This window comes from Heterocephalus glaber, unplaced genomic scaffold, assembly GCF_053883595.1.
Source record: "Heterocephalus glaber isolate CG9 unplaced genomic scaffold, H.glaber_assembly_v1.0 deba00001795, whole genome shotgun sequence".
NCBI classification, from domain to species: domain Eukaryota; kingdom Metazoa; phylum Chordata; class Mammalia; order Rodentia; family Bathyergidae; genus Heterocephalus; species Heterocephalus glaber.
The window spans coordinates 1,791,484-1,817,934 of record NW_028258476.1 but is presented as its reverse complement, the minus strand read 5'-3'; the positions used below and the strand labels follow the sequence as shown (position 1 = coordinate 1,817,934).

The 26,451-nt window shown below is 59.6% G+C and overlaps 1 protein-coding gene and 1 long non-coding RNA gene across 5 annotated transcripts; one reads left to right on the top strand and one right to left on the bottom strand.

The window, feature by feature from the left end:
* Window positions 1-1,059: 1,059 nt before the first annotated feature.
* LOC101724083 (uncharacterized) lies at window positions 1,060-8,858 on the top strand. The gene is made up of 3 exons (XR_015448234.1): window positions 1,060-1,460; window positions 2,449-6,460; window positions 6,532-8,858. It is a non-coding gene; the product is annotated as an uncharacterized LOC101724083 (long non-coding RNA).
* Window positions 8,859-8,913: 55 nt separating this feature from the next.
* On the bottom strand, window positions 8,914-26,038 carry Insrr (insulin receptor related receptor). Of its 4 annotated transcripts, XM_021249444.2 has the most exons (23): window positions 24,623-26,037; window positions 21,267-21,818; window positions 19,632-19,935; window positions 19,404-19,546; window positions 19,030-19,174; window positions 17,774-17,988; window positions 17,501-17,627; window positions 15,404-15,642; window positions 14,869-15,036; window positions 14,587-14,782; window positions 14,350-14,391; window positions 14,053-14,273; window positions 13,529-13,665; window positions 13,293-13,455; window positions 13,048-13,153; window positions 12,163-12,215; window positions 11,759-11,988; window positions 11,196-11,306; window positions 10,902-11,061; window positions 10,462-10,591; window positions 10,197-10,331; window positions 9,630-9,948; window positions 8,914-9,538 (listed from the first exon to the last, which is right to left on the bottom strand). In XM_021249444.2, the coding sequence occupies exons 1-22, from the start codon at window positions 24,705-24,707 to the stop codon at window positions 9,669-9,671; spliced, it is 3,942 nt and encodes a 1,313-aa protein (XP_021105103.1). In that variant the 5' UTR covers window positions 24,708-26,037; the 3' UTR covers window positions 8,914-9,538; window positions 9,630-9,668. The 4 variants fall into 4 exon arrangements, with proteins under 4 accessions (XP_021105103.1, XP_004871308.1, XP_004871307.1 ...); XM_004871251.3 differs by having other exon boundaries at window positions 8,914-9,948; window positions 14,869-15,027; window positions 24,623-26,038; XM_004871250.3 differs by having other exon boundaries at window positions 8,914-9,948; window positions 24,623-26,036.
* Window positions 26,039-26,451: the final 413 nt, after the last annotated feature.

Sequence of the window (26,451 nt, the reverse complement as noted above, 5' to 3'; positions counted from 1 at the left end):
GTTCACTGTGTGCTTCCTGTCAGGAGGTAGGGACAGTGGCCAGGCCTTGGTGGGCAGAGCAGGGGTGAAAGGTGTTAGGAAAGGGGTGCAGGGGAGGGCCATGGAGGGGCTACATGGGCCCCTCCAGCCCCAGAAGTCTGCCGAGGAGTCTGGCATTCTGGTCACCCACCTCGGCCTTCTTCCTTTTGGACAGAAGGCCCCTGGTGTGGGCTCTTTCTCCACACCCCAGTGGGAGACACCATGAGGATTAGGACTGCTTGGCCTTAAGCTCCCACTCCACCCTTCCTCAAATTGGTTGTCTCTTTTCTTGCTTGAAAACAAGGAGAGAAGCCCGACTACTACCCTTCCACATCTGATTGCCTGCCTCTCCATACCCAGCTGTTTCCGCACCGATCCTTGGGGTGGTGGGGGTCTCGGCACAGAGCGCTAGCTCAACTGCCAGGGCTCCGCCCAGCTCTCAGGGCCAGAATACTGCTTTGCACAGCCCACTTCTGGAACCTGTGCCAACCACTTCCATGCACTTCGAGGTGATTTCAGTGGAGCATTTAAGATGGAATCACTCACGTTCTTTACCTGGAAGCCTGGGCCAAGCCAGAGGGGGTCCTCAGCCCCAGGAACTGCTGGCCCCTCACCCGCCGACATGGGTGTCCACACACAGACCAGGCTGCAGGTGTGGGAATGGGGAGCTCAGCTTGGGAGAGTCCTAGCTGCCCACAGTCACCTGTGCTGCCCCTCTCCCTTGTCCTTCAGCGAGGGGGCGTGATCTCCCCAAGCCTCAGTAACCTGTCTGGAGGATGGAGGGGCGGGGGATAGCTCTCTGGAAGGGCACTGTGGGATTCTGTCAGTAAATGGTGCAGCCTTCTGGCTACACAAACGCTCTGCCACTGAGCTGCACCCTAACCCTTTGTGAGTGTGAGTGTGTGTGCGTGTGTGTGCGTGTGTGTGTGTGTGTGTGTGTGTGTGTGTGTGTGTGTTTGAGACTGGATCTTGCCCTGTTTCCCAGCTGGCCCTGAACTCAGAGGCTCAAGGGATCCTCCTGCCTCCACTTCCCAATCAGCTGGGTCTGGTAGGTCTGCCCCGCCCCGCTAGTTTTAATTTGTTCCCTTCTCTCCAGCCAGCTCTTAGCAACACAATGGGAAGCTACAGCTACTCTGGGGCTGAGGGGGAGACCTCCAATCCTCCCACATTGGGCTGGGCCAACATCAAGAAGGCTCCGGATTGCCAGAGGCTCCCGACTGATTGGTCCTCTCCTCTCAGAGGGCTTGGTTCAAAGGTGGAGAGGGCTGCAGAAAGAACACTCTCTACCCACGGAGGCTGAGGGGGGGAAAGTGCAGTTTTCAGGCATCTGGGTGGGCCTTGAAAGCGGAGCCGACTCCCACAGTCATGGATGGAGAGGGCCTGGGCAGAGCCGGGAGGCAGCGCTCGCTGAGGGCCATGAGAAGCTATGCTCCTCCCCTGCGGTGGGTATTTGCTGTCAGGGTTTCTGCAGCTGAATTTGCTGTTAGACTGAACTGTGGGAAGGCTAAGGGAAGAAGGGGCGGGGGGGGGGGAAGAGTCCTGTAGCAGCTGGAGCAGCCAAGCCGAGCCATGCTCCTGTAAGACCATTGGCCTTACCAAACACTCCGAGGAGCTGACTGCAGTGAAGAACACCCGGGAAGGAACACACCGGACAAGTTGGAAAGTAAAACAGACCTTTATTAGTCTGGCCAGAAGGCACTCCCAAAGCAAAATAGCTTAGAGAGGCAACTGGCTCAGAGTCCGAGGCTGTTTTTATAGGGGGTTGAGGGGGAAGTTAACATATAGAATTAAAGAAAAGGGGACAAAGGTTAGTGGTCGACTGTCACGTATTGATGGTCAGCAGACATTTGCAGCTTGTTCTATAGATTGTGGTATCCGGAACATCAGTTCCAGGCAAACAAGGAGTTGAGTAGTTTACTTTGGGACTTTAGGTCTGTTACAGATTTTTATCTAGTGTCCCAAAACTAACAAGCATCTTTATCCATTAACTCACATTTAATCACAATGGGGCTGGAGAAAAGGAACAAAGGTTATGCAGTCCCACACTCCAGGCAGCTGTGTCTGCAGATGGTACTGGAGCTGGCAGAGCCTGAGGTGCTGAGGAGGGTGGAGAAGGACCGGGGGTCCTGGGAGTCTGTGGAGATGCGGATGGGGTCGCTGTGATCTGAGAGTCAGGTTCCAGAACTGCCGGAGGGAAACCCGTGGAAAACCGGAGAAGATTCTGGTGGTCTCAAGGGACCCCAGAGAACCCAAGGAAGCTCCAGATGTTTCGAGGGACCCATGAAGCTTCGGCTACCAAAGAACCAAAAACTTGGGGTCGAGGCAGGGAGATGTTAGCAGGAACCTAGGATCTCAGAGTGGAGGGCTTAGCTGGAAAGCTGGAGAGGGTGGAGAAATTGGAGGGTTCCCCGTTGTTCTCTTTTGTACCAGGGTCTGGAGTACAGACTTAGTGGAGGAGGAGGACTCAGCAGCCAGATGCAGACTTCCTGTTGCAGGCCCAGGGGAGAGGTCTTCGGGAGCCATGTGAACATCACCTTGGCCACCTCCAGGACAGCCAGGAAGCCCTGCAGATGTCTCGGGTCAGGTGTTGCCCTTTGAGGGGGTCAGAGCACTTTCCATTCGATAGCTGATGTAAATCAAGGACTGGAGAAGTAAATTACCAAAGAGCTTTGCTCTTACAAACTAAGGAGTACCCTTAACTAAAATTCAGTTCTGGCTCTGACTCTAGAGGTAGCATTTTTCTGCTTTCTTCGCTCTCCACCATAGCTGGTTTGTTATCATTAACTCATCAAGCATCTATTGGAAACCCATAGTGTGCTGGAACCAGTGATGGTTTCAAGGGATATGAAGACAAATGAGAGGTGAATATGGGGAGATTCGCAGGTCAACAAATCCAGGTTCTTCAGGGGACAGCATGGGGTGGGGAGAGGTGCAGAGGAGAGGTTCTAAAGGCCAGGCGCAGTGGCACATGCTTGTAATCCCAGAACTGGGAGGCAGAGGCAAAGGCAGGAGGATCCCCGTGAGTTCAAGGCCAGCCTGAACCACATAGCAAGACCGTGTCTCAAAAAAGAGAAAAAGAGGGCCGGGGATTTAGCTCAGCGGTTTCGCTGACCCGAGTTCAATCCCCGGTACCAGAAAAAGAAAAGAAAAAGAGAGAGCTAGGGGTTTAGCTCAGTGGTGCCGTTGCCTGCCTTGCAATCTCAAGGTCCTGAGTCCAACTCCCCCACAAAAACCCCCCAGAATTGCCGCAAAAGAAAAAAGGAGGAGGAGGAGGAGGGGAGGAGGGAAAGGAGGCGAGGGTGGAGGGGAGACCATTTTGCCTGGAAGAGACAACAACAGGGAGAGAAGTCCGGAAAGGCCCCAGGGGAGTGAGCAGTTGGGAGAGCTGATTTCAGGGAGAACAGGGGTGCTCAGGAGAAGCCAGAAGCGAGAGCCGAGGAGGCCCTGAGGTACAGGAGCAAAGTGATAAAGCTGTGGGTGCCCTGCGGGTGGCATGGGTCTGAGGGGCAGCAGGCTGGAGAGAGGAAGCCAGCAGAGGTCACTGCCTGGGAGCTCTGCCCAGGCTCACAGGCCTGGGGTGGAAGTTCTAGCTGAGCTGCACCCCTCTCCCTTCATTTATAGCAGTCTCAGGGCCCGGCTCCTACCCAGCCCCAGCAGGGCTGGCTGTGGTGCACTGCAGGTGTCAGTCAGCCTGCCCGCTCCCCCTCCCCGGGAGATCGCGTGTCCTCAGGGCAGGGGTGGCTCTTGCCCCGCTCTGTGACTTCTTCCACAGTGGCATTCAGCCCAGCACTAAGGACTGGCACCGGGGTCACCCAGATGCGATGGGCACCTGTAGGGACATATTCAACCCACCTCCACGCCCTCTTGGCCCCACGTGGGCACCATGCCCACCGGGTGGGCAGTGGCAGGGGGGGAAAGTGCGGGGTACTGACGCGGACCGTTGGTCAGCAGTGGGACTGCGGGTAAGTTATTTCACTGCCTTAGGGCTCCGTTTCCCCACCTGACACAGCAGTACGGAGCCTAGCAGATGGCAGTGTGTGTTGGAGTGTGTGTCAGGCGGGGCACAGCAGCACAGGCCTGTAATCCCAGCACTCAGGAGGCTGAAGCAGGAGGATTGGCACAAGTTGGAGGCCAGGCTAAGATACATAGTGAGTTCAAGGCCAGTCTGAACGACAGAGCAAGACCCTGTCTCAAAAAAAGAGGCCAAGAGAAGACAGTGTAGCAGCTGTTCTTTCAGACCTGGAGCCCAGGTGAGGGGGAAGGGGCTGCGCCTCCATTAACTGGCTGTGTGATCTCAGCAAGTCCCTGCCTCAGGTTACTCACTGATGGTACCCACCCTAAATTAAATTTAAACAAATACACTTGGGAATGAAAAGCCAGTGTAAGAAACTCTGGGTGTTGGCTCTTGTGTTGGGTAGGTGGAAGAGAGAGGCAGGGGAGGGGAGGATTTGGCTGGAGAATGCACACTCAGACCCGGAAAAGGGCTGAGCAGAGGGCGAGAGAAGAGACGGGAAGAGGAGGCCATGGTACACGTCGTGGAGAGAGATGAACGGGCTCTGGGCCCTTGGAGCCACTGTGGGTGACGGCAGACTCTACAGCGCCGGGAGGCAGCTGGCTTCCTTTTTTGTGACCCAGAATGCTATGTAAGCAGAGGCCGTCTGGCTTGATCCCAGAGTTGCTGGAAATCTCCAAAAAGTGCTTTTCTCTCCATCTGCCTGTTTTATGTCTCCCCAGCTGGAAAGTAACATGGGGTTACACAAATATTCTACCACTCCTCAACTCAAGGAAACCGAATGGCTCAGAAGAGGATGTGGAGGAGGCACTGGCCCTGGGGGAGGTGGGCGAGACAGCCCGGCGGTACCAGGTAACGGGCCGTTGGAGGAGAGAGGGGAGCCTCACCTCGCACCTCAGGCCTCTGGACAGCAGCTCATTCTTTTGTTTTTTGTGTGTGTTGTTTTTTTTGGTACCGTGATCGAACTTGGGACCTTATGCTTGCCAAGCAGGCGGCGGAACCACTGAGCTAAATCCCCCCGCACCCCGCAGCTTATTCTTTTAAAAGCAAACTTCTTCTTTCTCACTGTATGAAAACTGCATATTCTTTAAAGAACAGAAGGAGAAAATATAGGCAAGCAAAAAGAAGGCAGCAATCCTGTCCCGCCGTCTGATGTGTATTCACACTTGCAGACACTTCCCTGAGTGTGCACATGGACGTGAACAGCGGCATCCTTTACACTCTTTGTAACCTACCCTTCCCCTGCAGTTCATCACGGCCACCTTTCCTTGTGCCCAATGTACTGCTGCCGCATCTTTTAAATGATTTCACAATTAGATAACGATGGCAATAATCTGTACGATGCTCCACAGCTTACAGAGCAATCGGGATCCATTATCTTATTTCAGGCTTTGTCCTTCCTGCACGAGGTCCCTCCCTTAGGAGCTTCTGGTTCTCGAAGAGGCCACCCTGCCTGCCTGGGCTCCACCCTGGCCCCACAGTCATGGCGCTACTCCTGGGACCGAGGTTTGGGGAGAGGAGGCCACCCCCAGCTCACTTCCTGTGTGACCCAGCGTGACTTCTGCCCTTTCTGCCTCACTTTCTTCCCAGCCTCAGCTGTTCTTCCTGCCTTCCGCTCTGGTCTTCGAGGGGTTCCTTTCCTTCCGCCTTTCCCTCCCTGCACTGTCCGCCTCCTTCCCGTGTGGTTCTTGCGAGGACGTGCCAGATACCACCCACGAGGTGGGCTGCGTGGCCCTGTGCTCCCTTCGTCCCCGGAAATGACTGAGCCCTCTCACTGCCGTGCTCACAAGTGGGGAGTGTTGGGGGCCAAAGGCACACAGATCAAAGGGGACGGGGTGGGCCAGAGCCCGGGTCCTCACTGCCTTATGTGCCTATCTCTCTCCACACCCCGTCCTCTCTCCCTCTCTGGCTCTCCCATCCCTCTGACAGCTGGAGAGTGGCTTGTGTATGAGAGAGCAGGGAGAAGGGAGGGAAGGAACAGCCTGGCCCAGAACTGTCGCGACTCCTGCCGTGCTGGGACTTTAGTCCCTTTGCCCCATCTGTCCTGCTCCTCCTCTGTGGTGGGAATGAGGAAGATGAAGGAAGATGCTCCTCAGAGCCAGGGCCCAGACTGTTCAGATGTCCTGCCTCCCCTGCCTCCCAGGCACACTGAGGGCAGGCGAGGCCAGGGCTGGGATTCCCTCTTAGTCGGCCGAGTTCCCTCTCAGGGCTGGGCCTCCTGGCTCCAGAGCGGACACATACCACAGAGCTGGGGCTCCAGACCTTCGGCAACAGCCAGCTCTCTCCTGGAGTGTCCCAACCCTCTGGGAATGCTAGCCCCCTGGCACCATGGACCTCAACAGCAAGATCATGAAAATTCTTCATCTGGGGACCCTTTGTGAGATTTGCTCCTGGCAAGATCTAATGGAGGAGAGAACTTGGTCTCAGCAGGTAAGCTGGGACCCTGCTACACTCTGCCAAGTGTGCAGAGTGTGCCTGAGTACCTCTGCCCTGATGTACAGGCTCACCGAGGACCCTCTGCTTGAGCCTGCCCTCAGACTCGCCGTGTAACTTCTGCTCTGACTGCATATCGCGGCTCACCGAGGATCCGCTGCCCTCACAGGACTTTGATGCTCACTAAGGCTCTGCCTTGGGCTCCTTCAAGTCCTTGGTCTAAATCCATCCCCAGCCCCACCTGCCTGTTTTCCTGATACAATGCACTGTCAAAGCCACTTCCTCCACCCTCTTCAGAGGGGGACAGTGCCACCCTCATGGTCACTTAATTGTGACCTGAGTGGCCCAATTTCATGGCAGACACCCCAGAGCTGCCTTGGGTCGGCATGTCTCTGAGTCCTGGGTAATGCTGAGGAGCACCAGCATTCATCCTGGCAGCTTCGAAGGGATGGAAGGGACCCAGGCAGAAGACCCTTGGGGGTTGTGTATTGGAGCTCTGGCTGGAAGGAGGAAGACTTTGCTATGGGGGGTGGTCGTGGGCCGACATCTGTCTTGTCCTTAGCCTCTGACAGAAAGTTGGAGAAGGCAGACCACTCACAGGCAGGGCTTCCACAGTGTGTTGGCACTGGGCTGGGGAAAAGCTCACAGTTTCTCCTCCAGAGAGGGTTGCCGGGTATCTACGACCTGGTGCCTGCCACCCCAGCTCCCTAAGAGGATCCTATCCCGTTCCCCTGCCCCTACAAAGACACATCAGTTGTCCCCAAGCTTGGCAGGAGTGGACAGGAGACCTACAGCCCCCAGCACCCTCTGCCTAGATGGTGAGGCCGCCAGTGACCACAAAGACAGCTCCAAGGAGATGGCTGCTGGACATGCTGTTCTCCTAGCTCATCTGTCTACTCCGCCCTTCGCCCTGCAGCCAGCTGGAGGTTACTGAATTATTAATGTTCGAGTTCTGTCTGGATCTGGGAGAGGAGGAGCCAGGAGGGTGCTTCTGGACTCTCAGTCACTGCGTTTCCCCTTCCTCTTCTGTGGGAGGTGCCCATTCCTCCTTCCCAGGCCACCTCCTGTCTGCCTCCAGCTGTCCCTGAGCGAGAACACTCGGGTCTCCCCTCCCCACAGCTTCCCAGGATATGGGGAGGTCTCTTCTGACGTCCAACGTCCAACTCGCTTGGTATCTTGGTAAATCCACTTCTTTCTGGGACACAAATGCAACAATTTGTCTACGACCTTCCTTACACCCTACCCCAGTTCTGGACCAGCCGCCCCGTCATCCTGGGAGCAGAACCTGGTCAGTGTTTCTGAAGCCCCTTTCCACCTGCAGCTCCTCCCCGGGCCAGGCCGTTCCTCCCTGACAGCCAGTGCTCGGGACTGAGGGTTGGGGCCCCCGTGGGGAAGGGTTTGAACCGGTCAGTGCGCCCTCCGCCAGGCGTATGGAAGAGTAGGAGTGCTGGTGTGCCCTGTGTGAGCGTGCACACCTCAGGTCCGGGGCTGCTGTGAGGAGTTCCCTCCCTTACGCTCTCCCAGCGGCCTTAGAGCGACCAGCAACAGACAGGGGCTTGGGGATGGGGAAACCACCCCTCCTTTTCTCCTGCAGCTGCAGTTCTACTGCCAACCATCAGGGGTCACTGTTGCTTCAGTCGTCAGTGCCAGTCAAGGACAGGGCAGCCCGAGAAGGGAGCGGCTCCACACAGGAGGTCCTTGCAGGAAGGACCCTGACCTTGTTAGGGGGGCAGGGTGTGTGGTAGCCCTGGCCTCACCCAGATTCATGTCCCATCCCCTCAGGCCTTGCCTGATGGCGCTATGGTATGCAGGACAGCTGCTGAAGTAAGGAAGGATGCATAGTGTGCGTGGCAGTGGGTAGCAAGCAGCTCAGGTGCTGTGATCCCTAGGAACGGGCTGCCGGAAGCTAACGAGCCCTGCGGGGGGGGGCGCTCATGGTAGACTGTGTGCAGCATGCTCGAGGCCTTAGGCTTGATCTCCAGCACCTGGACATCAGAAAGACCTGAGCTGTGCCAGCCCTTCTGCTTCCGCCCTTCACCTGCACCTGCAGATTCCCTGGCACTGACATAGAAGCTTAGAAAACCTTGCTTCCTGGGGCAGCAACAACCCATCCCTCTGCTTGGGAGGTAGGCTGGGACTCCGGCCTACTGGAATAGCCATAGGGAGCAGCCCCTGCCCTGAGTGGGGTACATCTGAGGTGGATAGGTGATGCCACAGGGACCCTCTCTCACTCCACTCTGCCCTGTGACTTCATGGAGGAAATGCCTCCCCAGATACATCGAGGGATGAGATAAAGATGAGGCATAGGAGACTGGGTGGCTCTGGCTGGCTGGCCAGATACGAAGGTGCCCTGCTGGGCTCAGCCTCTCCTGGCCCTGAGCAGGAGATTACAGCAAGATTGTGGTGTCTCACTGCCATGGCAACCCTGACTGCTCAGGTCCTCATAGATGTGGTGTTTGACAGCAGTGTATTTATTCTGTGTCATTGCCTTAGGGTCACCACCCCAGGTCCCGAAGGAGGGAGACAGGAAGTTCATCCGGTGCTAATGCCATAGAGATGGAGAGATAATGGGCTGCCCAGGACCAGGGCACTGAGAGACCTCTACGTTTATTGTGCCTTCTCCAGTCTTCCCTTGAGAGGGGGGATGGGGTGGGGGTGGCAGCAGTGGGTGAGGGGAGGGAGAAGACAAGGCTCTTAGGCCCTTAATGATCCAAGGCTAATAAGAAGGGGAAGACTGGGAAAAGGGGCAAATGTGGCCCAAGGGACGCCCCGGGGGAGGACAGGAGGAGCACCAAGCACAGGGTCCCTGGTTGGGGCGAAGGGAGAGGACGAGGTGAGCACAGACCCCACCCTGCGGTGTGTAGGACAGAGGGGCAGAGGAGACCACAGTGGGCAGACAGGGTGTGGACATCCACACCCAGAGAGGCCTCCGAGTCAGGCTTGGATCGCTCATCTTTCAAGCATGTTGATGGTCCCCGATGTGCTCAGGCGATCCCAGGCTGGGGCTAGGCTCCCTGGGGCGGTGTGCACCTGTCCACGGGTCTAGGCTCTGCCTGCCGGGCCTTGCCTGCTTTCCTGGGAGCGAAGTCTGAGCTGACTGCCCCCCCCCATTCTCTTCGCACTCCCGGCCACCCCCGCCCGTCTGAGCTGGGAAGGGAGTGAACACCTGGACATTTCACACCACCAAAGCTCGGTCCCTTCTTCTCTACCCATGGGAGGCCAGGCAGTCGGGAAGGGGGTGTCCCTCAGTGCCCTGGCTCCCATTTTGCCGGCTGTAGTCTGAAGCCCCTTTTGAGGTTGGAAGGGAGTTGGGCTCTGCATCGGTGGGGGGCAGGGGGCCACGGACCCCTTGGCACTCTGGACTGTAGTAGAAGGAAAAGAGGCGGAAGGAGGGCCGCAGCTCCTCCTGTATGCTGTCCAGAATGTGGGTGAAGGTAGGGCGCAGACGTGGGTTCTGCTGCCAGCAGCTGCTCATCAGCTCCTGCCTGGTGGGGGTGAGGACAGCATCAGAGGGGGCCCAGAGCCCAAGCCATACCCTGTTCTCCTGCTCGGGGAGGGTCAGCAGCAGTGGGGTATCCTGGGGCATGATGTCTGGGAGTGCCCAGAGGAGTAAGTGGGGACATAGTAGAAATTCAGCTGTGGGGGCTCATAGCTGGGGACAGGGGTGCAGAGCCGGGGCCATGGGTAGAAGTGTGGGCAGGGAAGGGCTAAGGAAGGGGGTTGGATGACTCACAGCTGAAGGGGACAGTCCTCCAGCTCCTCCAGGACCCCGCCGTCCAGGACAAACTTGAGCACCTGCTCATTGGACAGGCCCTGGTAGGGCTGTTCAGCCAGGGTCACAATCTCCCAGAGCACCACACCGAAGGACCTGGAGGACATGCAGGGACTGAGTCCAGCACCCTCAGACCACTCAGCACCTCCCAAGAAAGGGGAGTGGCCAGCCCCTCCCTAGATGCCACCCTCGCACCCCCAGAGCCCTCGGGTTCCCCAGTCCCCACCAGACATCCGAGTGAGTGGTGAAGATTCCATCTTTGAGGGACTCAGGGGCCATCCAGCGCACGGGCAGCAGCCCCTTCCCGCCCTTGCGGTAATAGTCTGTCTCATACACGTCCCGAGTCATCCCAAAGTCTGGAAGGTGTCAGGGGAGGGGGAGGGCCCACATCAGAGTGCCTCTGCCAACTCTTGCCAACCCAAGGGTGCCTCTGCCAATCCCTCCCACCTTCACAGCCCCCAAGGGTCCTGGAGCACGAGGGCTGAAAGGACCGCGGAAGTCTCCCCATCCAGACTCCTCTGCCTTGGTGCAGGGGCCTGAGATCTGGGCATGGTGCCGCAGGCCAGGCTGGGGCCCTGTGCCTGGCTAAGGGAGTCTCTACTCTCCAGGCTGCCCTCATCTGCCTGACACCCTCAGTACCCCCCGTCTGCCCAGTGCCTGCTGTACCCCCAATCTTGACGGTGAAGTCCTGGGACACCATGCAGTTGCGGGCTGCCAGGTCACGGTGCACAAACTTGTTGGCAGCCAAGTAGGCCATGCCATCGGCAATCTCGCCGGCCATCTGTATCATGTCCCCCAGCGCTGGCTGCGGGAGCCCGGGGTTGTTCTAGGCCAAGAGAGGGGCGGTGAAGAAGAAGCCTACGCTTCTGTCCTGGCCCGAGAACAGCCCCCTCCCCCACGACATGCGCCAGTCTTCTTAAACTCTCCAACCTCCTGGCCCAGGGTCTTCCTGGTCCCCACCTCTGCCTCAGGCCGTAAAGACCTAAGGTGGCTCTTAAGGTCCCCACGGGTCATTAACTCCATGATGACCAGAGTTGGTTGGCCCTGAGACACCACGCCCAGGAGACGCACCTGGGACGGAGGACACAGACACAGAGCTTGGTTGTGGTTCCACCCATTGCCCCTCGACCTACCTGGCTCAAACTGTGACCTGCTGGACCTCCCGTGTGACTCGGACACCACCCTGATCCTAACCCGAGCCGAGACTGCAGCACGAATCACGACCGGGTGACCCGACCCCAATCCATAAACTGGGTCGTATCTGTCACCCAGCCATGACCCTGGCCCCACTCTGACCTCAGTCATGGCCCTAATAGTCCTCTGGCCACTCAGTACTGATCTCAGCTCTACCCATGAACCCACTGTGACTCTCACCCCAACCATGGCCTCTGCCCCATTAGGATCCTAACCACAGTCCCAACCCCAACTTTGACAACACCCTGACCTCATCCCTGACCCTTGCCCTCTAACCTCATGGCCTCTACCCCAATTCTGACCCCGACGGTGTCCTGACCCCACCTTACCACATGGTGACACTTGAATGCCTTCATGACAGAGGCTTCCTTGAGGAACTCGATGCGTTCGCGGGGGCTGGCCAGCTCATTCACTGTCTTCAGGGCCACCGGCGTGGACGCCTCTCCAGCCTCCAGTCCTCGCACCGCACCCTCATAGACCATCCCGAAAAAGCCCTGGCCCAGCTCCCGGATTATGGAGATCTGCTCCCGAGGCACCTCCCACTCGTCAGGGACGTACACTGGGGGAGGTGGAGTCACAGGCAGGTGCTGCTCTCTGCCGCCTCCACTCCCCCTGGCCTCCTTCTGGACCACTCTGGTCCGAGGCCACCTCTTCAGAAAGGTCTCCTGGAAATCACCTCTCCCTCTGTCCTGTCTCCCACCCCACAGCCCCAGGCTGCCCACCCCAGACCTACTGTCAGAGGCGCTGAAGTACTCCGGATTCACAGAGGTATACAAGGTGCCATTTCTGCAATGGGGGAAAGGGGTCAGGCTGGAAGGGACCTCAGGAAGGAATGAGCAATGCCAAGGACAAGGAAGTGGGATATCTTTTTTTTTTTTTTCTTGAGACAGGGTCTTGCTATGTAGTTCAGGCTGGCCTTGAACTCTCAGTGATACAGTGCCTGCCTTCCAAGCACAAGGCCCTGAGTTTGATCCCCGGTACCAAAAAAAAGAGAACAATCTATAAAACTTATAGTGATCCTGCTGCCTCAGCCTCCTGAGAGCTGGCCCATGCCTGGCTATGGAAGAGGGATATCTTGAGGAGAGGGTTATTGACCACCCCCTAGGAGCCGTAATGGTTTCCAAGTAGGCTTGGTCCCATCCCGGGATGTAACAGGCAGGGAACAGGTAGACACAGAAGTGGAAGGTCTCCTGCCCCTTCAGGTCATCTCCGGGATCCAGCTAATCAAGGTCCTGCCCCCCTTCCCTCTTGCATTCCGCCCCGGAGTGATCTAATATCAAGTGTCCTGGGATACATCCCGAGGTCTCTTGCTTCAACCCTGGCAGGGCAAGATGAGCTTCGTTATTTCTCAGCTTGGGCAGAGTGTGGCGACTGACAGTCCCAGTGTGCTCAGACTCAGGGGTTTCCAGGGGATGCAGGGCTTGTCTTGCCAAAACCTGGGCCATCTCAAGCTAAGCAGGATGAGCGTCACCCTAGTGGAGAAGCGTGTCTCCTGTCCTTCATCTCCAAGGGAAGTCACTGGCTCTAAGAAGTCCTTTCTGCTGTCTGATCTACCACTGACTGCACGGACGGATGAAGGTCCCAGGAGAGAGCAAGGGGAACCAGGGCTTGTCCTTACCTCTTTCGGCCATAGAAGAAGCCAAGGGCAGCAAGAATGATGAGCAGCATGAGGCCCACGGGGGTGACAGTGAGGAGGACATGCAGGCCCCCAGAGTCCTCTTCCTCTGTGGGCAGAGGGCACAGGGGGTGGGGCCAGAGGTGGACATCAGAAACGGGAGGTGCTTCTTTCCGCACTGGGGAGATGAGGCTGGGAGGGGTGGGGTGCGGGTCTCTGGTGAGCCGTTAGGGGACGCAAGTCTGCACCTGGGCCAGGGATGTAGAAGGCGACACTGTCTGTCCAGGAGCCATTGCCAGCCAGTGAGGTGGCCCGAACCCTAGCAGAGTAGTTTCCGGGGGGCAGCAGAGCCAAGTGGACCCCACCAGCTTTAGCATATCGCAGACGGGACACACACAGCACTGTGGCCTCCTGTGGGTATCACAGAACATGGGGCTGGGGAGGGGGCGGAGGACAAAACGCGGCTGGGACGCTGTGTACCTACCTCTCCCAGGCGGCGGTACTTGATTTCGTACTTGAGGATGAGTCCATTGGGGTCAGGTGGCTCAAGCCAGCTCAAGAGGACACTGCTCTTGCTGGCCGCCTCCCAGGCCACTTTGCCTGGAATATCATCGGCCTCTCCTGCAGGAGGAGAGCATCTGGGAAGGATGCCACAGGTGTTTCCTCTCAAGCATTCAAACCCAAGCTAACCTGGCAGATTTGAGGAAGCTCTGAGGTTAGGGGAACTGGGAGAGGTGACAGAGGAGGATCAGCATTTGGGTTTCCCAGGCCACGCCCAGGCCCACCATCGACCCGCCCCCACAGGCCACGCCCGACCCCCCCCGCAGGCCACGCCCAGGCCCGCCCCACCCCACCCCCCACCCCACCCCGGCTTCCCCGAACTCAGGGGTGGTGCTGGTGCCGTACAGAAAGCTGTCAAACTTTCTGGAATGCGGTCAGACCCCTAGTTAGGGCACCGACCGCAGAGGGTCCTTGGGATCAGTGTGCGGAAAGCTTGGGGCCACCTACGGTGGGGCATGGTGCGCGCGAAGACGAAGGTGGCCGCGCTGCAGCCCACGGCGTGCGCCGCGTGGTTGCAGGCGTGGATGTCGATCCGGTATTCCGTGAAGTGGCGCAAGCCGCCCAGCACCGCTCGTTCTCGGGGGACCTTGTCCTCTCGGATCTCAAAATCCGAGCCGTTACCCCCGGGTCGGGGGGTCCCGGCAGCTCGGCGGTGCCGCCCCGCGTCCCTGGGGAGGGCGCAGGTCAGAGCCTCGGTGGGGTCGCGGAGCCCCGGCCCTCGTGCCCAGAGCCCGCCTGGCTCACCTCTGGGGGTTCCTGTGGGTGGACGTCATCTTCCAAGGGGGTCTGGGGAGGCCAGGGAGGCCTCATCAGTCCCGACGGGCACGCCCCGGACGCCCCGCCCCAAACCCGCCCTGGCCCCGCCCACAGCAGCAAGGCCCCTCCCGCAAGACCGCCCCTGTCGGTCTCACCGCAGGACCCCGGCTCGCAGACCTGCTCTTCGCAGGCCCCGCCCCATCCCGCCCACCCGCCCAGCCGCACTTGGGGAGGGTGATGGCGTTGTGCAGAAAGTTTTCGAACTTCTTCTGGAACGAGGCCTCTTGCGCCTCCAGCGCCGGCAGCACCTGCCCGGGAGGGGCGTGCTGGCAGGGGCAGCAGCCTGGCTCGAGTTCGGCCTCCGGGTCCCCGTCTTCGCGGTCGAAGCGGGGGTCGTGGTTGCTGGTGGGCAGCCGCAAGCCTGGCCCGGGAAGCGACCGTTCAGAGCCCGGGTTGCCCGCCCTCCTCCCTCCTTCCGACCGACCGCGACCGCGCCTCCCTGCGCACCGCGGTGGCAGTAGTCGTTGAGGTAGAGGTCGCCGTCCTCCGCCAGCCGCTGCCAGAGCACCAAGTAGTAGGTGATGTTCCCGTTGCGCTGGGTGGGTGGCTTCCAGCGCACCAGGAGGTGGGAGGAGGAGTTGGAGGTGGAGATGACGTCTTGGGGCACTGTAGGCGCTGGGCGTTGTGAGAAGGGTACAAAGGGCCTCCAGTTCGCTTCTGAACACTACACATCTGGTAATGAGCCTCCCTCAGGCCCACCGCCTTTCTCCCCGGGAAGGGGTGACCCTTGGCCTCGCTTCCTAGAAATCAGCATTCTCTGCTCCAGAGGCCCTTGAGTTCACTGGGCTGCTCACCGAACCAGCCCAACCTCAGCTTCCCCAGGACCTAGACAAACGCCTCCCCCGACTCCTCCTCCAGCAGAGGCCTCTGATCTCCCAGACTCTGGGGCCAGGTGTGCCTCGCTCCCCATTCTGTCTCTGATGCCTGGATCCCCCATTCTCACTGGGAGGTGGGCATGGCTCTGGCCAGCCCGAATGCCCACCTGCAGGCAGGGTCCAGAGGTAGATGATGGGGCTCTGGGCCCCTTGATGGGGGCTGTCCTCAGCCGTGGTCAGCGTGATGGCCCGCACAAACACTGCATACTGTGTCCAGGGCTTGAGGGGCGCCAGGGTCACCCCGGGCTCCTGGGTGCGGCTCAGGGGCAGCTCTACGTCCAGCAGGTTCCAGCTCTGGGTTCCACAGGCATCTGGCCCCACGTGCTCAGTGGCATTCTGGAATGGGCTGAACACCCCGTCCCCAGAGCTGTGAGTGTCTCTGGTGTCCAGCACAGAATCTAAGTGACCTCAGGACTGTTATCCTCAGTCTTCCATATGCCTGAACAGAGCAACAGTCCCAGCCGCCCGACAGACCCTGGGACCCCTTTAATAATCTGTGCAAATTTATGATGAAATGCCTTCTTATCCTTAGCAGAAAATATGGAGCTTTACTCTCAGTGCATATAAAAAAGTTGCATAAATAAATAAAACTAGAAGGTGAGCATGGAGTTCTCTTTCTAGGAACACCAAGCAGTGAGATTATCCTACCCCTGTCCCCCTGGGAGTGCCTGGAACCAGAGTCCTTGGCTGCTCTTTTCCAGGACCATGCATGGACTCTGGAGGTCTGTGAGCCTGGACTACAGGCGTAGTCTGTGCATGTGTTTCCCTAGCGAGAACATTCTGAGCTTTCAGTAGCTCTGGTGCATGTCCATAGGCCGCAAATCCAAGACCCTCTGCCACAGAGAAATTAATTTGGGCTAGGACAGAGGCAGGCCTTGGAGCAGCATCCATGGCTTTAGGGTTGGAGGTGCCTGGTTCCCGGGGGAGGTGAAAGTGGAGCCACATAGGAGGTCATGGGAGACCATGGGTCTCACCCATGTTTAGGATGCTTCTTTGGAGGGAGGCAGAGGGGTGGAATTCTTCCTGTGCCAGGGACAGAGCTTGAGGTCTAAGGAAGCCTGTTGGGAGGAGCTTGAGCCCAGCTAGAAAGGTCTGCCCTTGTTGGGATCCAGGAGCAGGACAGTCCAGGGGCAGGCGTGTGGGGTGCAGCTGCCTTGGGGGGTAGGACATGCTGGGTGGGTCTGTGCCTGCTCAGAGCCAGTGTGGGCCAGGACCCACAGTGGACGCCTGAGAGAGCACACCGAAGCCTTGCCTCACTGGAGGGATGCTAGGGGAGCTTCTGAAGGACTCCCGAGATCCTCTGCGCTTTGAGCCCAGGGGCAGCTGGGGACAGCTGTGCAGCGTGAGCTTCGTGCCCTGCAGGCAGAGAGAGGCGTTCACACTGTCGTTCACGGGAGTGCTCCTTAAAGTGTGGGTCACGAACCAGCAGCTTGTCAGAAAGGGAGAGTCACAGGCCTCCCTTGGGACTGACCATGTCAGAATCCAGAGGGCCGGGAATCTGTGTCTATCAAGGGCTCTGCTGCCCCAAGATGCGGTGGCTCACCACTGAGGCCGGGTAGCCTTGCCCCTCTGACCAGCCTCTTGCCCTCCTGTCCTGGCTCCCTCCTCCCAGCCCTGGCTCTGAGATAGTGGTCAACTAAGACCCCCCAGTTTTAGGTCATAGGCAGTGCACATGGAGAGTGCTGTCCACTCCTGCCCTCCCACCTACCCCCCAATGCATGTCTCCCCCTAAGGAGAGCTCCAGATTCCTCACACACATTTGGAGGAGTCCTTCCAGTGGCCTAACCACCGGCCACCTTGCTGGGGTCAGTCCACTCTCTCCAAAGGAAAGAGCGCTGGTCCCTGGCGGGCCTGCTCCCTCCCTCCTCAGGATTTAATGAAATGCTGGCAGAGCTGCCCACAAAACTGGCCAAATTAGCGGGCACTCCCCAAACCGCTGCTGGGGCAGAGCTGTGTGGTCGGCGTGGAGCATTAGCATAGTGAATTGAAGTCTAATTATCCAAGCTTTCTCAGCAGAACTATCTCGGGGCTCGGCTCGAAGAAGAAGCCCTGACTGTCCTCTCCATTTCACTTGCCGAGGGGAAACTGAGGCACAGAGAGACGTAGGTGGTGAGGGGAGAAAGCCAGACAGGGGCTCTACAGTGGAAGTGACCTGAGGATCCCAATTTCCAAGCTCTGCACTGCTCCGCCCGCCCCGCACTCACGACTCCTTGTAGTACACGATGAAGCTGAGCAGGTCGCGGGCCTCCAGGGGCTCGTAGCGCTCCCAGCGCAGCAGGATGCGGTGGGCCTCCGTCACGTTGGACACGAAGCGGAGGGTGCGCGTCTGGCCTGGGCGGGGCCGGCGGGACGTGTGGCTCTGCGCCCCCCACCCCCCGCCCGCGTCCCGGAGCGCCGCCCTGGGGCTCCCTCCCCCGGGGCCAGGCTGGCGCGTTCCGGACGCGATCGCTGGGTTGGGTGCGCGGGGAGGGGCTCACAGGCAGCACGGTCGCCGTTGGTCCTCGGGTTGATCTCCGCCTTGTTCTGCCGTCCCCGCGTGCCGGTCACCTCCTCCAGCCGGTAGATGTGCTCCAGGCACAGGCGCGGGTTGAAGGCGAAGTAGATCTTGCCCACCGGGATGCTGAGCCCCGCGGCCACCCAGGGCCCCAGCTGCTGCAGGTTCTGGTTGTCCAGCACGTACAGCGTGTAGTTCCTGGGGGAGGCCGAACCTTGCTCGAGGGGGGCTTCAGAACCTTGCTCGAGGGGCCTCAGACCCCGCCCGTGCACTGACCCCGACCGGAGCGGGAAGCCAGAAAGTCCTGTCGGGGAGCGGTGGACAGGTTCCGCGCCTCCTTCCTTCTTCCTCCCTCTGCCTCACTTCCCAGCGTGCGCCAGGCTCTGCTGGCTCTGGGACAGGGACGCTGACCCTAATCCCAGGAGGCCTCTACAGCTGGGGTAGGGCACCGGGGGGCGCATGACAATGCGCTGGGGGACAGGAAAAGCCACGGGAGACCCCTTCACCCAGCGGGAATTTAAAATCTTTTAAAAAAATGTTTGAAAAAGCCGGGAATTTAGCTCAGTGGATTCGCCGCCTGCTGAGCAAGCGCAAGGACCCGAGTTCCATCCCCAGTACCAAAAAAAAAAAAAGAAAGTTTGAAAAATATCCGCTACATTGGTTAGACCTGTCCGTGAGCAGTAGGAACAGGTTTCAAACCCAGGCAACTGTGCTCTGTAGACAGCCAGATAATAACAGTTATGGCCATTCCTTTAGAGTCACATATGGCGCAGGCCTGTGATCCTAGCACTTGGGCGGCTGAGGCAGGAGGATTGCTCCGAGTTGGAGGCCAGCCTGGGCTGCATGGTGAATACAAAGCCAGTCTGAACTACATAGCAAGACCATATCTCAAAATGCAAAACAAGGGTTGGGGATTTAGCTCAGTGGTTCCAGCGCCTGGCTCGAAAGCTCAAGGTCCCGAGTTCGATCCCCGGTACCAAAAACAAAATTTTTTTTTTCCATTGTGTATACTGTTTCAAGCATTAAGTGCTTTAAACTTAATGACTTATGTAATATTCACAGGAGCGCCACGAAGCCTATTTTATAGATGAAAAACTGAGGCCCAGAGAAGTGAAGTAACTCACCCAGAGTCACACAGCTAGTAAGTACCAGACCTGATTTCAGAGCCCTTCTCTCTACTGCTGTTCTGGGGGTGCTGGGGGAAGGGCTCTGGTTAGAGGCCTGGTTCTGATCCCTTACCCATCCACCATGGTGTCCCCTCGGATTAATTTGAGATTCTTCAAAAAGCTCAGGGACACGAGGGCGAAGGAGTGCTTGATTTTGAGGAAGCCAGTGATGGTCTCCACCAGTCCCAGGCTGCGCTGCAGCTCTGGCTCCAGGTTGTCTGAGGATGAGGAAGACAAGGCTGGATCGGAAGCAGGGAAGATGCGGTTCACGGGGCAGGAGGTTAAGGAAAGTTTCCGGAAATGTTTGTGGGGGGTGTCCTAGCCGGGAGCCTGGCCCTGGGGGGGTGTGGTGGGAGGGGCTTGGCACTGAGGGGCGTGGTCTGGAGTGTGGGGGAGTGGTTGGGCGTGGCCCGAAGGGTGGTGGGCGGGGCTGGGAGGGTTACTGACAGCCGCGGCGAAGGTTGAGGATGAGGCTCCCCTCCACGTGGGTGCAGCCCACCAGGTCCTGCGCCGCCTGGACCGAGTCGATGGTCTTGGTGCCTACCTTGCACTCTTTGGGGCACAGCCCCTCGCACTTGTGGCAGAATATGCTGGCAGGACAAGCAGACGCCGTGAGCCGTGGGCCTGCGTGGTTCCTCACCGCCCCAAGTGACCCCCCCCACTCACCCTACTCACCTGCTGCCATTTCGGGTGAAGCCTGGAGGGCACTGGGCCAGGCACTTGCCCTGGTAGATGCCGAAGGTGTAGGCGCGGCCGGGCACGGAGCGCAGGCTGGCGCAGCGCTCGGCCGTGACGCAACGCCAGGACTCGTGCTCATAGGTGCCTGGAGGGCAGGCCCGGTGGCAGGCGCCCTGGAAGTAGAGGTGGCGGCAGGCTACGCAGGCGCGGGGGTCTTCGGGTCGGCTGCAGCCCCCTAGACACTCGGTGTGGCAGCACTCGCCCCCCGGCGTGCAGGCCAGCCCCTGGCGGCAGGGACACACTGTGGGCACAGTGCTGCGTTAGGACTCACCACACCGCTGTCTCTCCCGCGCCACCCTCCCGGGATGATGGGCTCAGGCTGCGCCCAGGTACCCCGACTCGGGCGGCACAGGTGGCTGGCTGTGCCTCACAGGCCTCCCTACTCTCTCGGTGCCTAACCGAGGGGTCAGGACCTAGGGCAGAGCGGTGAGCTTCTCAGTCGGGGTCACGGCTCTCCAGCTGCCGACCTGGAGCCACACCATTGCTGGGCGCGAGGCCCGGTGAACCAGCTGGCCTCTCCCGAGGGGGAGGGGGAGGGCCGGCCCGCCAGCCATCCTGCCACGCCCCTGCCCATACTGCCTCCCTCTCCGCTCCCTGCCCTGGACAGAGAGGGGCGCGCAGCAGCAGCAGCAGCAGCAGCAGCAGCGGATGGGGCTGGGGTTGGGGGTGCAATAGCCTGGAAACACAGCGGCCAGCCGCTGGAAGTGCGCGAGCAGCGGGAAGGGAGGGGTCAGCAGGGCTTGTTGACAGTGTACACAGGGAGGACTGCAGCAGCTGTGTTTACAGCCAACAAGGAGGCGCCACCAGCCTGGTGGGCTCTGGATACAGCCTGGATCCCATTACCCCCTCCTGCCCTAGTGCAGAAGCAGTGGGGGTGAGGGGAGCTGACCTCTAAGAGCCCTGTGGGAAAGAGTCCCAGGCTGGGGGCCGAGATGTGCTCCCCACTTCTGAAAGGTCTTCTGGCCCTCCCTGGAACTTTCACTGGCCCTGCTCCAGCCTTCTCGGCCTCTCTTCCCCCCTCCTTGGCCAATTCATTGTCTTCCCTCACCTGTCCAGCTCCCTGGCCATCACCTCCTTTCTTCTCCTCATGGCAGTGCTGCCAGCTCACCCTGCCCACCTTGCCAGGCAGCTTTTATGGGGAACAGAATCACCACCATGGCCCTGGTACTGCTGTAATGCTCTGGAAAATAACTCATCCCATAGAAGAACGCTAAGATCATTTTACAGAGCAGGAACTGAAGCACAGGTGAGCTAAATGGACACAGCTGATGAGCCATGGAGCTGAGACTTGAACCCTGGCCATGTGGCTTTGAACTCTCCCACGGCTCCATCCTGTTTCCTGTCCATCATGCTCACCTTGTACCCACCAACCCCCTGGTTACCTGGGGCTCCTTGTACCTACTCCTTGGCTGCCCTATGCTATCAGTGATGACATTTTCTGAGCCTCAGTTTCCTTTTCTACAGTAGTACCTGCCTCCTAGGATGGGAAGGACTGACCCACACCATCCGTGGTTGCCCAGCCCCACCCTGCCCTGCCTCCCTGTGCCCTGTCGCTTCTGTGGCAGCGCCCACCTCTCTGGCAGTGGCCGGAGGTCCAACACCGGTAGTCGGTGTGCCCGCTGAAGGTGGTCCTGGCGCAGGGCTCGCCAGCAAGGCCCAGCGTGCCGGGACACACGTCAGCACACTCCTCACCAAGCTTGTTCCCCACAATGTAGTTGGCGCCAGGAGTGGGCTGCAGCAGCCCCCAGTCAATGGTGGAGAGATGGCAGAGCTCCTGGTTCTTCTCCACACGCACAGCGCCATGCAGTACGGCCCCGAGCGCGGGCAGCCCCACGTCCCGCAGATGTGGCATCTCAAAGATGACCAGGGCATAGCCCAGAAAGAGCTGAGCTCCACGGATCACTGCTAGGTTGGGGAAGAGGTCCCGAAGGCTCTCCAGGCCATAGACCCGGAAGAGCAGCAGGTAGCCCGTGACCTGGGTGAGGCGTGGGAAGCTGAGGCGCCGGAAGTCCTCCCCTGTGGCTGTGAACATGAGCAGGATCTGCAGGTGGCCCTCCACCACACTGCAGTTCTCCAGCCGCCGCAGCTGTGCCGCCTCAGAGCGGATGTCCAGGCTGGGGCACACTGTGGGAGCATGAGGGGCATGGTGTGAGACCCCGTCCTGCCCTGGCAGTGCTGGGGAGATGAACTGCACTGGCGGCAGGACCTGGACGGGGGACCAGGCTTTGCTCTGGCTGAGGGGTGCACCTTCGCTTTGTGCGGTCCCTGCCAGGTGTGTCACTATGGTGGAAGGGAGCCCATCTCTCTCCCTCTGCATCCTGTGGCCTCTATGTGAAGGAATATCTGGAGCCTGACTGCTCATCACCACCTTCTGTTTCCATGGTCATCTTTCTTTGAATCTACAGTAGCAGCCTTCCCAACTGCCTCCCACATCACCTTGCCCTTCTGTGGAAAGTTCCCCACTGAAACCACAGTTGGATCACGCTGCTCCTCTGGTTGAAACCTCCGTGGCTCCCATGTCCCTCCAGGTAAGGTGGCCCTTACTTCCGCCAAGGAGGCCTGTACAATTTGGGCCCCATAAGCTCTCTGATTTCCTCTCTTTTCTTTGGCAAAACTCCTGCCTCAGGGTTTTCATACCTTCACTCCCGTAGCTAGAACCCTCTTCCCTGGCATGGCAGGGCTGCTCTGCCTCCTTACATCTTCTGAGGGAGGCACTACCCACCCCCACCCTGCTTCATCTTCCTCTGTGACCCTTAACACCGGCTCATATGTACTCTGCTTACTTCTTTTATTTATTGTAAGCTCTGCAAAGGCAGTGATCTTTGTATAATTCATCAGAATGAATGAATTCTGTTACTGGAAGCAGTGAGCATGGAGCTCTATATTCCTCACTTCTCTTCCTGCCCAAGGGAGCCAGTTGGCTGACCCCTGCATTTATTTCATTTATTTACTCTGATGGGATATTCCATGGCTCCCCATTGCCAAAGGCTCGCATTCCAGCTCCTTGGCCTGACACACTGGGGGTAGATAGGCCAGTCTCCACTTTTTCTCCAAGGTGTCTCCAGCCCTTGGCCTGCAGACCTCAGGCCAAGCACTCCTTCCCTAACCCTCTGCCCCTGTGACTTACTTCCCTTTCTGACTCCATCCACTTAGTCCAGCAGTGCTAGTCACAAGCACACATGGGGCCTTACCCCATCACTGTCACCTACATCCCAGGCCCTACCTGAGCTGGCACTGTACCTGCCACAGTGCCCAGTCCAGGGCTGGAGCCAAGGGCAGTCATGGACTGTGGACTATGGACATCTGGATCCCAAATCCACTTTTCCTTGGGGACCCACATGTGCCTGGCTTCCTCAGACACGGAGCCCCACCCACTTCCATTTTGCTCCCCAAGGCACTGAGGACTGTCCCCCTCTGGCGCCTGGGTGCCTGGCCTCAATTACTCCTAGGGAGCCTTGCATGGCTTCCCATTGCAGAAGATGCAAGCTGGAATCCTCCAGCCTGATTTCAGGTCCAGTTCACCTCTCCAGCCTCTTTGTGCTCCTTTCCCACCCAGCCTCCACCACTATCACAGATATCACACAGCCCAGGCCCATTCCTGGCCAGGCAGGGGCAGGGCAGGCACACCTTCTCCCCATTGTCATTGATGGTCCTGAGCTTGACTGCCTGGCGGCTGCTCGTGCATACATATGTGTGTGTGTGTGTGTGTGTGTGCGCGCACACACACACATGCACCCAGGCAGGTTCACACACACACAAAGAGAGGGAGAGGACAAGAAAACACTTCCATCTCCTCCAGGAGAGGGCCAATCAGGCACTGCCAGGCAGATGGGGGTTCTCTCAGGCGCCCACTTCCCATCATGCCCTTGCCTCTCCAGGGCTCCCCTGATGGGAGTCATTTAGAAAAACAACTCTTAAGACCTTTGCAAATTAACCCCTGGCTTCCCTCAGGTCTGAGTCTACGCAGAGCTGCACTGGGAATGGGACATCTGGGTCGCTGACTAAACACTGGCCCCTCCCCCAGGGACATGGTTGTGTCCTGACAACTGAGCTCCTGGCTGGCATCTGCTGTGCCCTGTCCTGGCACAGCGTGGCAGGCAGGGGCTCAGGGTGTGTGTGAGCCTTTGAGGACAGCACCCTTCAGGGCACCCCTAGCCCACCCTAGCTGCACCACTGCCCTGCCTGGGTGGGAAGGAGAGACTCTGCCCCTAGTGTGGAAGCTCCAGCCTAAGATGCCTCAGGCGGGTGCAGCACGATGGATCCCTGAGCCCCCTCAGTCTGCAGTGATGGTAGAACTGGGAAGGGGACAGACACCACTCAATTGTCCCCTCTGTGAATTTCCCCCTCTGCTTTCCTTTCCTCTCCCTACTAAGCCCTCAGCACCTTTGATCTACGAGGTTCCGCCCCCTCCCCAGGCCACCACATTGGGCACACTCCCAGTGTCATCTGGGAAAAGGGTCCAGGCACCCTCCCCCAGACCAGCCCCTCTCCCCCACAGAGGACCCCCAAGTTCAGGACTCTTTGGGCTTAGCGCTCATTTCTCTGAGCCTGTTTCCTCTTTTGGCACTGCTGGTTCTCAGCTGCCCCAGCCTTGCCTCTTCTCACTCAGGGGCCCTGGAAATGACCTCTGACACCCTCACAGTCTCACCCTGTCTCACCCAGGCTTCACTGGGATCGTGAATCCTGAGAAGGAGTGGAGTGGAGGGCATCTGCTCATCCTCCTGATTCCAAGTCCTCACCTCAGACCCTTATGTGGGCAACTAACTGCCTCTCCCGGTGGGTGGGAAGTCCTTCTGAGAGCTGACCTCATTCCTCAGGTCTTACAGAAAGCAGACGTGTTCTGGCTGGAGGCCAACTCTGCGGCCTCCAAGCTGTCTGGGAGGGCGTCGTGGTGGGGGGGTGTCAGGGAGACAGGGCAGGGCACTCACCCTTCATCGTGTCCAGGCCAAGTCCCGAAGAGAGGAAGATGACAAGCAGGCCTGGTCCCCAGGGCCACAGACGGGGCCCAGCCATGGCCCAGCCCTGGCCTGGCAGTGCTGTGGGTGGCTCGTGGGATAGGAGGGCCCGGGAAACGGTCAGGGAGGCAGAGACCCACACTGCAGAGGTGAGGGTGGCCAGGGGCTGAGGGATTAGGAGCCCTGCACCGGCGGGGAAGAGGAGAAGGAAAGGAAGATCACAGACACAAAGCCGAGACAGGCAGTCGGAGACAGACTGAATCCGGAGGCGGAGAGATGGGGACGGAGGTGCGGACAGTGCAGTGAGAGCCGCAGAGGCCTCCGGAGGGAGAACGTCACACAGGGCTTAGAGCGGAGAGAAGGCCGGCGGCCCGAGGCTGAGCGGAGGCGGGGGAGGCGGCGCGAGAGCCTCCCGGAGCCCTCGGGCGGGCGGCGGCGCTCGGCTGAGTCTCCCCGCAGGCGGCACACGCGGGCCGCGCCCAGCTCCTTCCTCCCGCCCCCGGCGGGGAGGATTGGTTTGCCGGACCTCCCAGTTCTCTCCGCCCCTCCCGCCAAGCCAAAATATTTAGCCTGACAACTGAGGGGGGACAGGTCTGTTGGGGAAATAAGGCCAAAATTAGGGGGGAGGGTCGGCGGGAACTGCTCCTTCTCCCGCCCGCTTCGCGGCGGGTCCCCTCCCGGCCCCGAGGCGGGCTTCTTGGAGCGGCAGCGACCGCCGGGTCCCCTTTCCGGAGCGAGCGAGCTCCAGATGCTGCCAACAGGTGCCCGACACCTGCCGGGCGGCATCCGCGGCCTCATCCTCGAACCCGCTGGGGGAACCTGGCGAGAACGTGGAGGCGCCTGTGTTTTCGAGCTCTTCGCCCCTCGGAGCCCCTCAGCCTCGGGAGGGCACCCTCTCTCCTGGCCCTCAGCGAGTCCCTGTCCCCCCCTACTCCCTCCGGTCCGGCCCAGATCCCCGCGAGGGGCGATCCAGTGTGTCCCGCCTCTCTCCTGCACCAGGCTGCTCGGTTACACTGTCGGGGATTGGGGACCCTCCTCGCTGAGGACCCCGACGCTGTACCCCGGCCTGCCCACCCCTTCCCGAGAGTCCTCCTCCGGGACCCCCTCCTTCCTCTCCTCGATTCGAGGCTGATGGGGTCTTGCGGCCACGAGGCCCGCAGCGGGGAGGGCTGGGCCTGCTCTCGGGGCCCTGGGTGCCGGGGATGCCGGGGTCTCCGGGGCGCCATCCCCGCTCCACTCGCGTCCGGAGAGCTAAGCGAAGATCTATTAATTTCTGCGTGCGGAGATCGATGCTCTTGTCAGGACGTCGATCGATGCCAGCCCTCCTCGGCTTGGTCCTATTCGCCCGGGCCCGGCTGGCTGGCCGAGGCCTGGCCCTGCGGCCCCGGCGCAGCGCCCCGGGTGCGTGCGGCCTGTGCCCCGCCAGCCCCGGGCGGAGCGCCACCTCTGGGCGGCCTCGAGCGCCACCCCGTGGCCTCCGCTCGCTGGCCCGGCTCCCGGGTCGGCCTGCGGCTGTGGCAGGCGCTCCTCTTTCTCCGCCCCTCTGCACTCGGACCTCCTGGGTAGTCTCCCCGTTCTTATGGGGCAGAGAGTGTTCCACCTGATTGTGCACTCCCTCGGGCACGCGGCTCGTCGGGCCGGGCTGGCCAGGATGGCCTGGACTGCACCTTTTCTCAGCTCGCGTCTTCCCTCCTGCGAAATCTAAAAACGCAGCTGTTTCACGCTGCGAGAAATAACATCAGCTTCCCAGAGCCCCACTCCTCCTCGACACCCGCGGACTCCGTGGACAGGGACATCCGGAG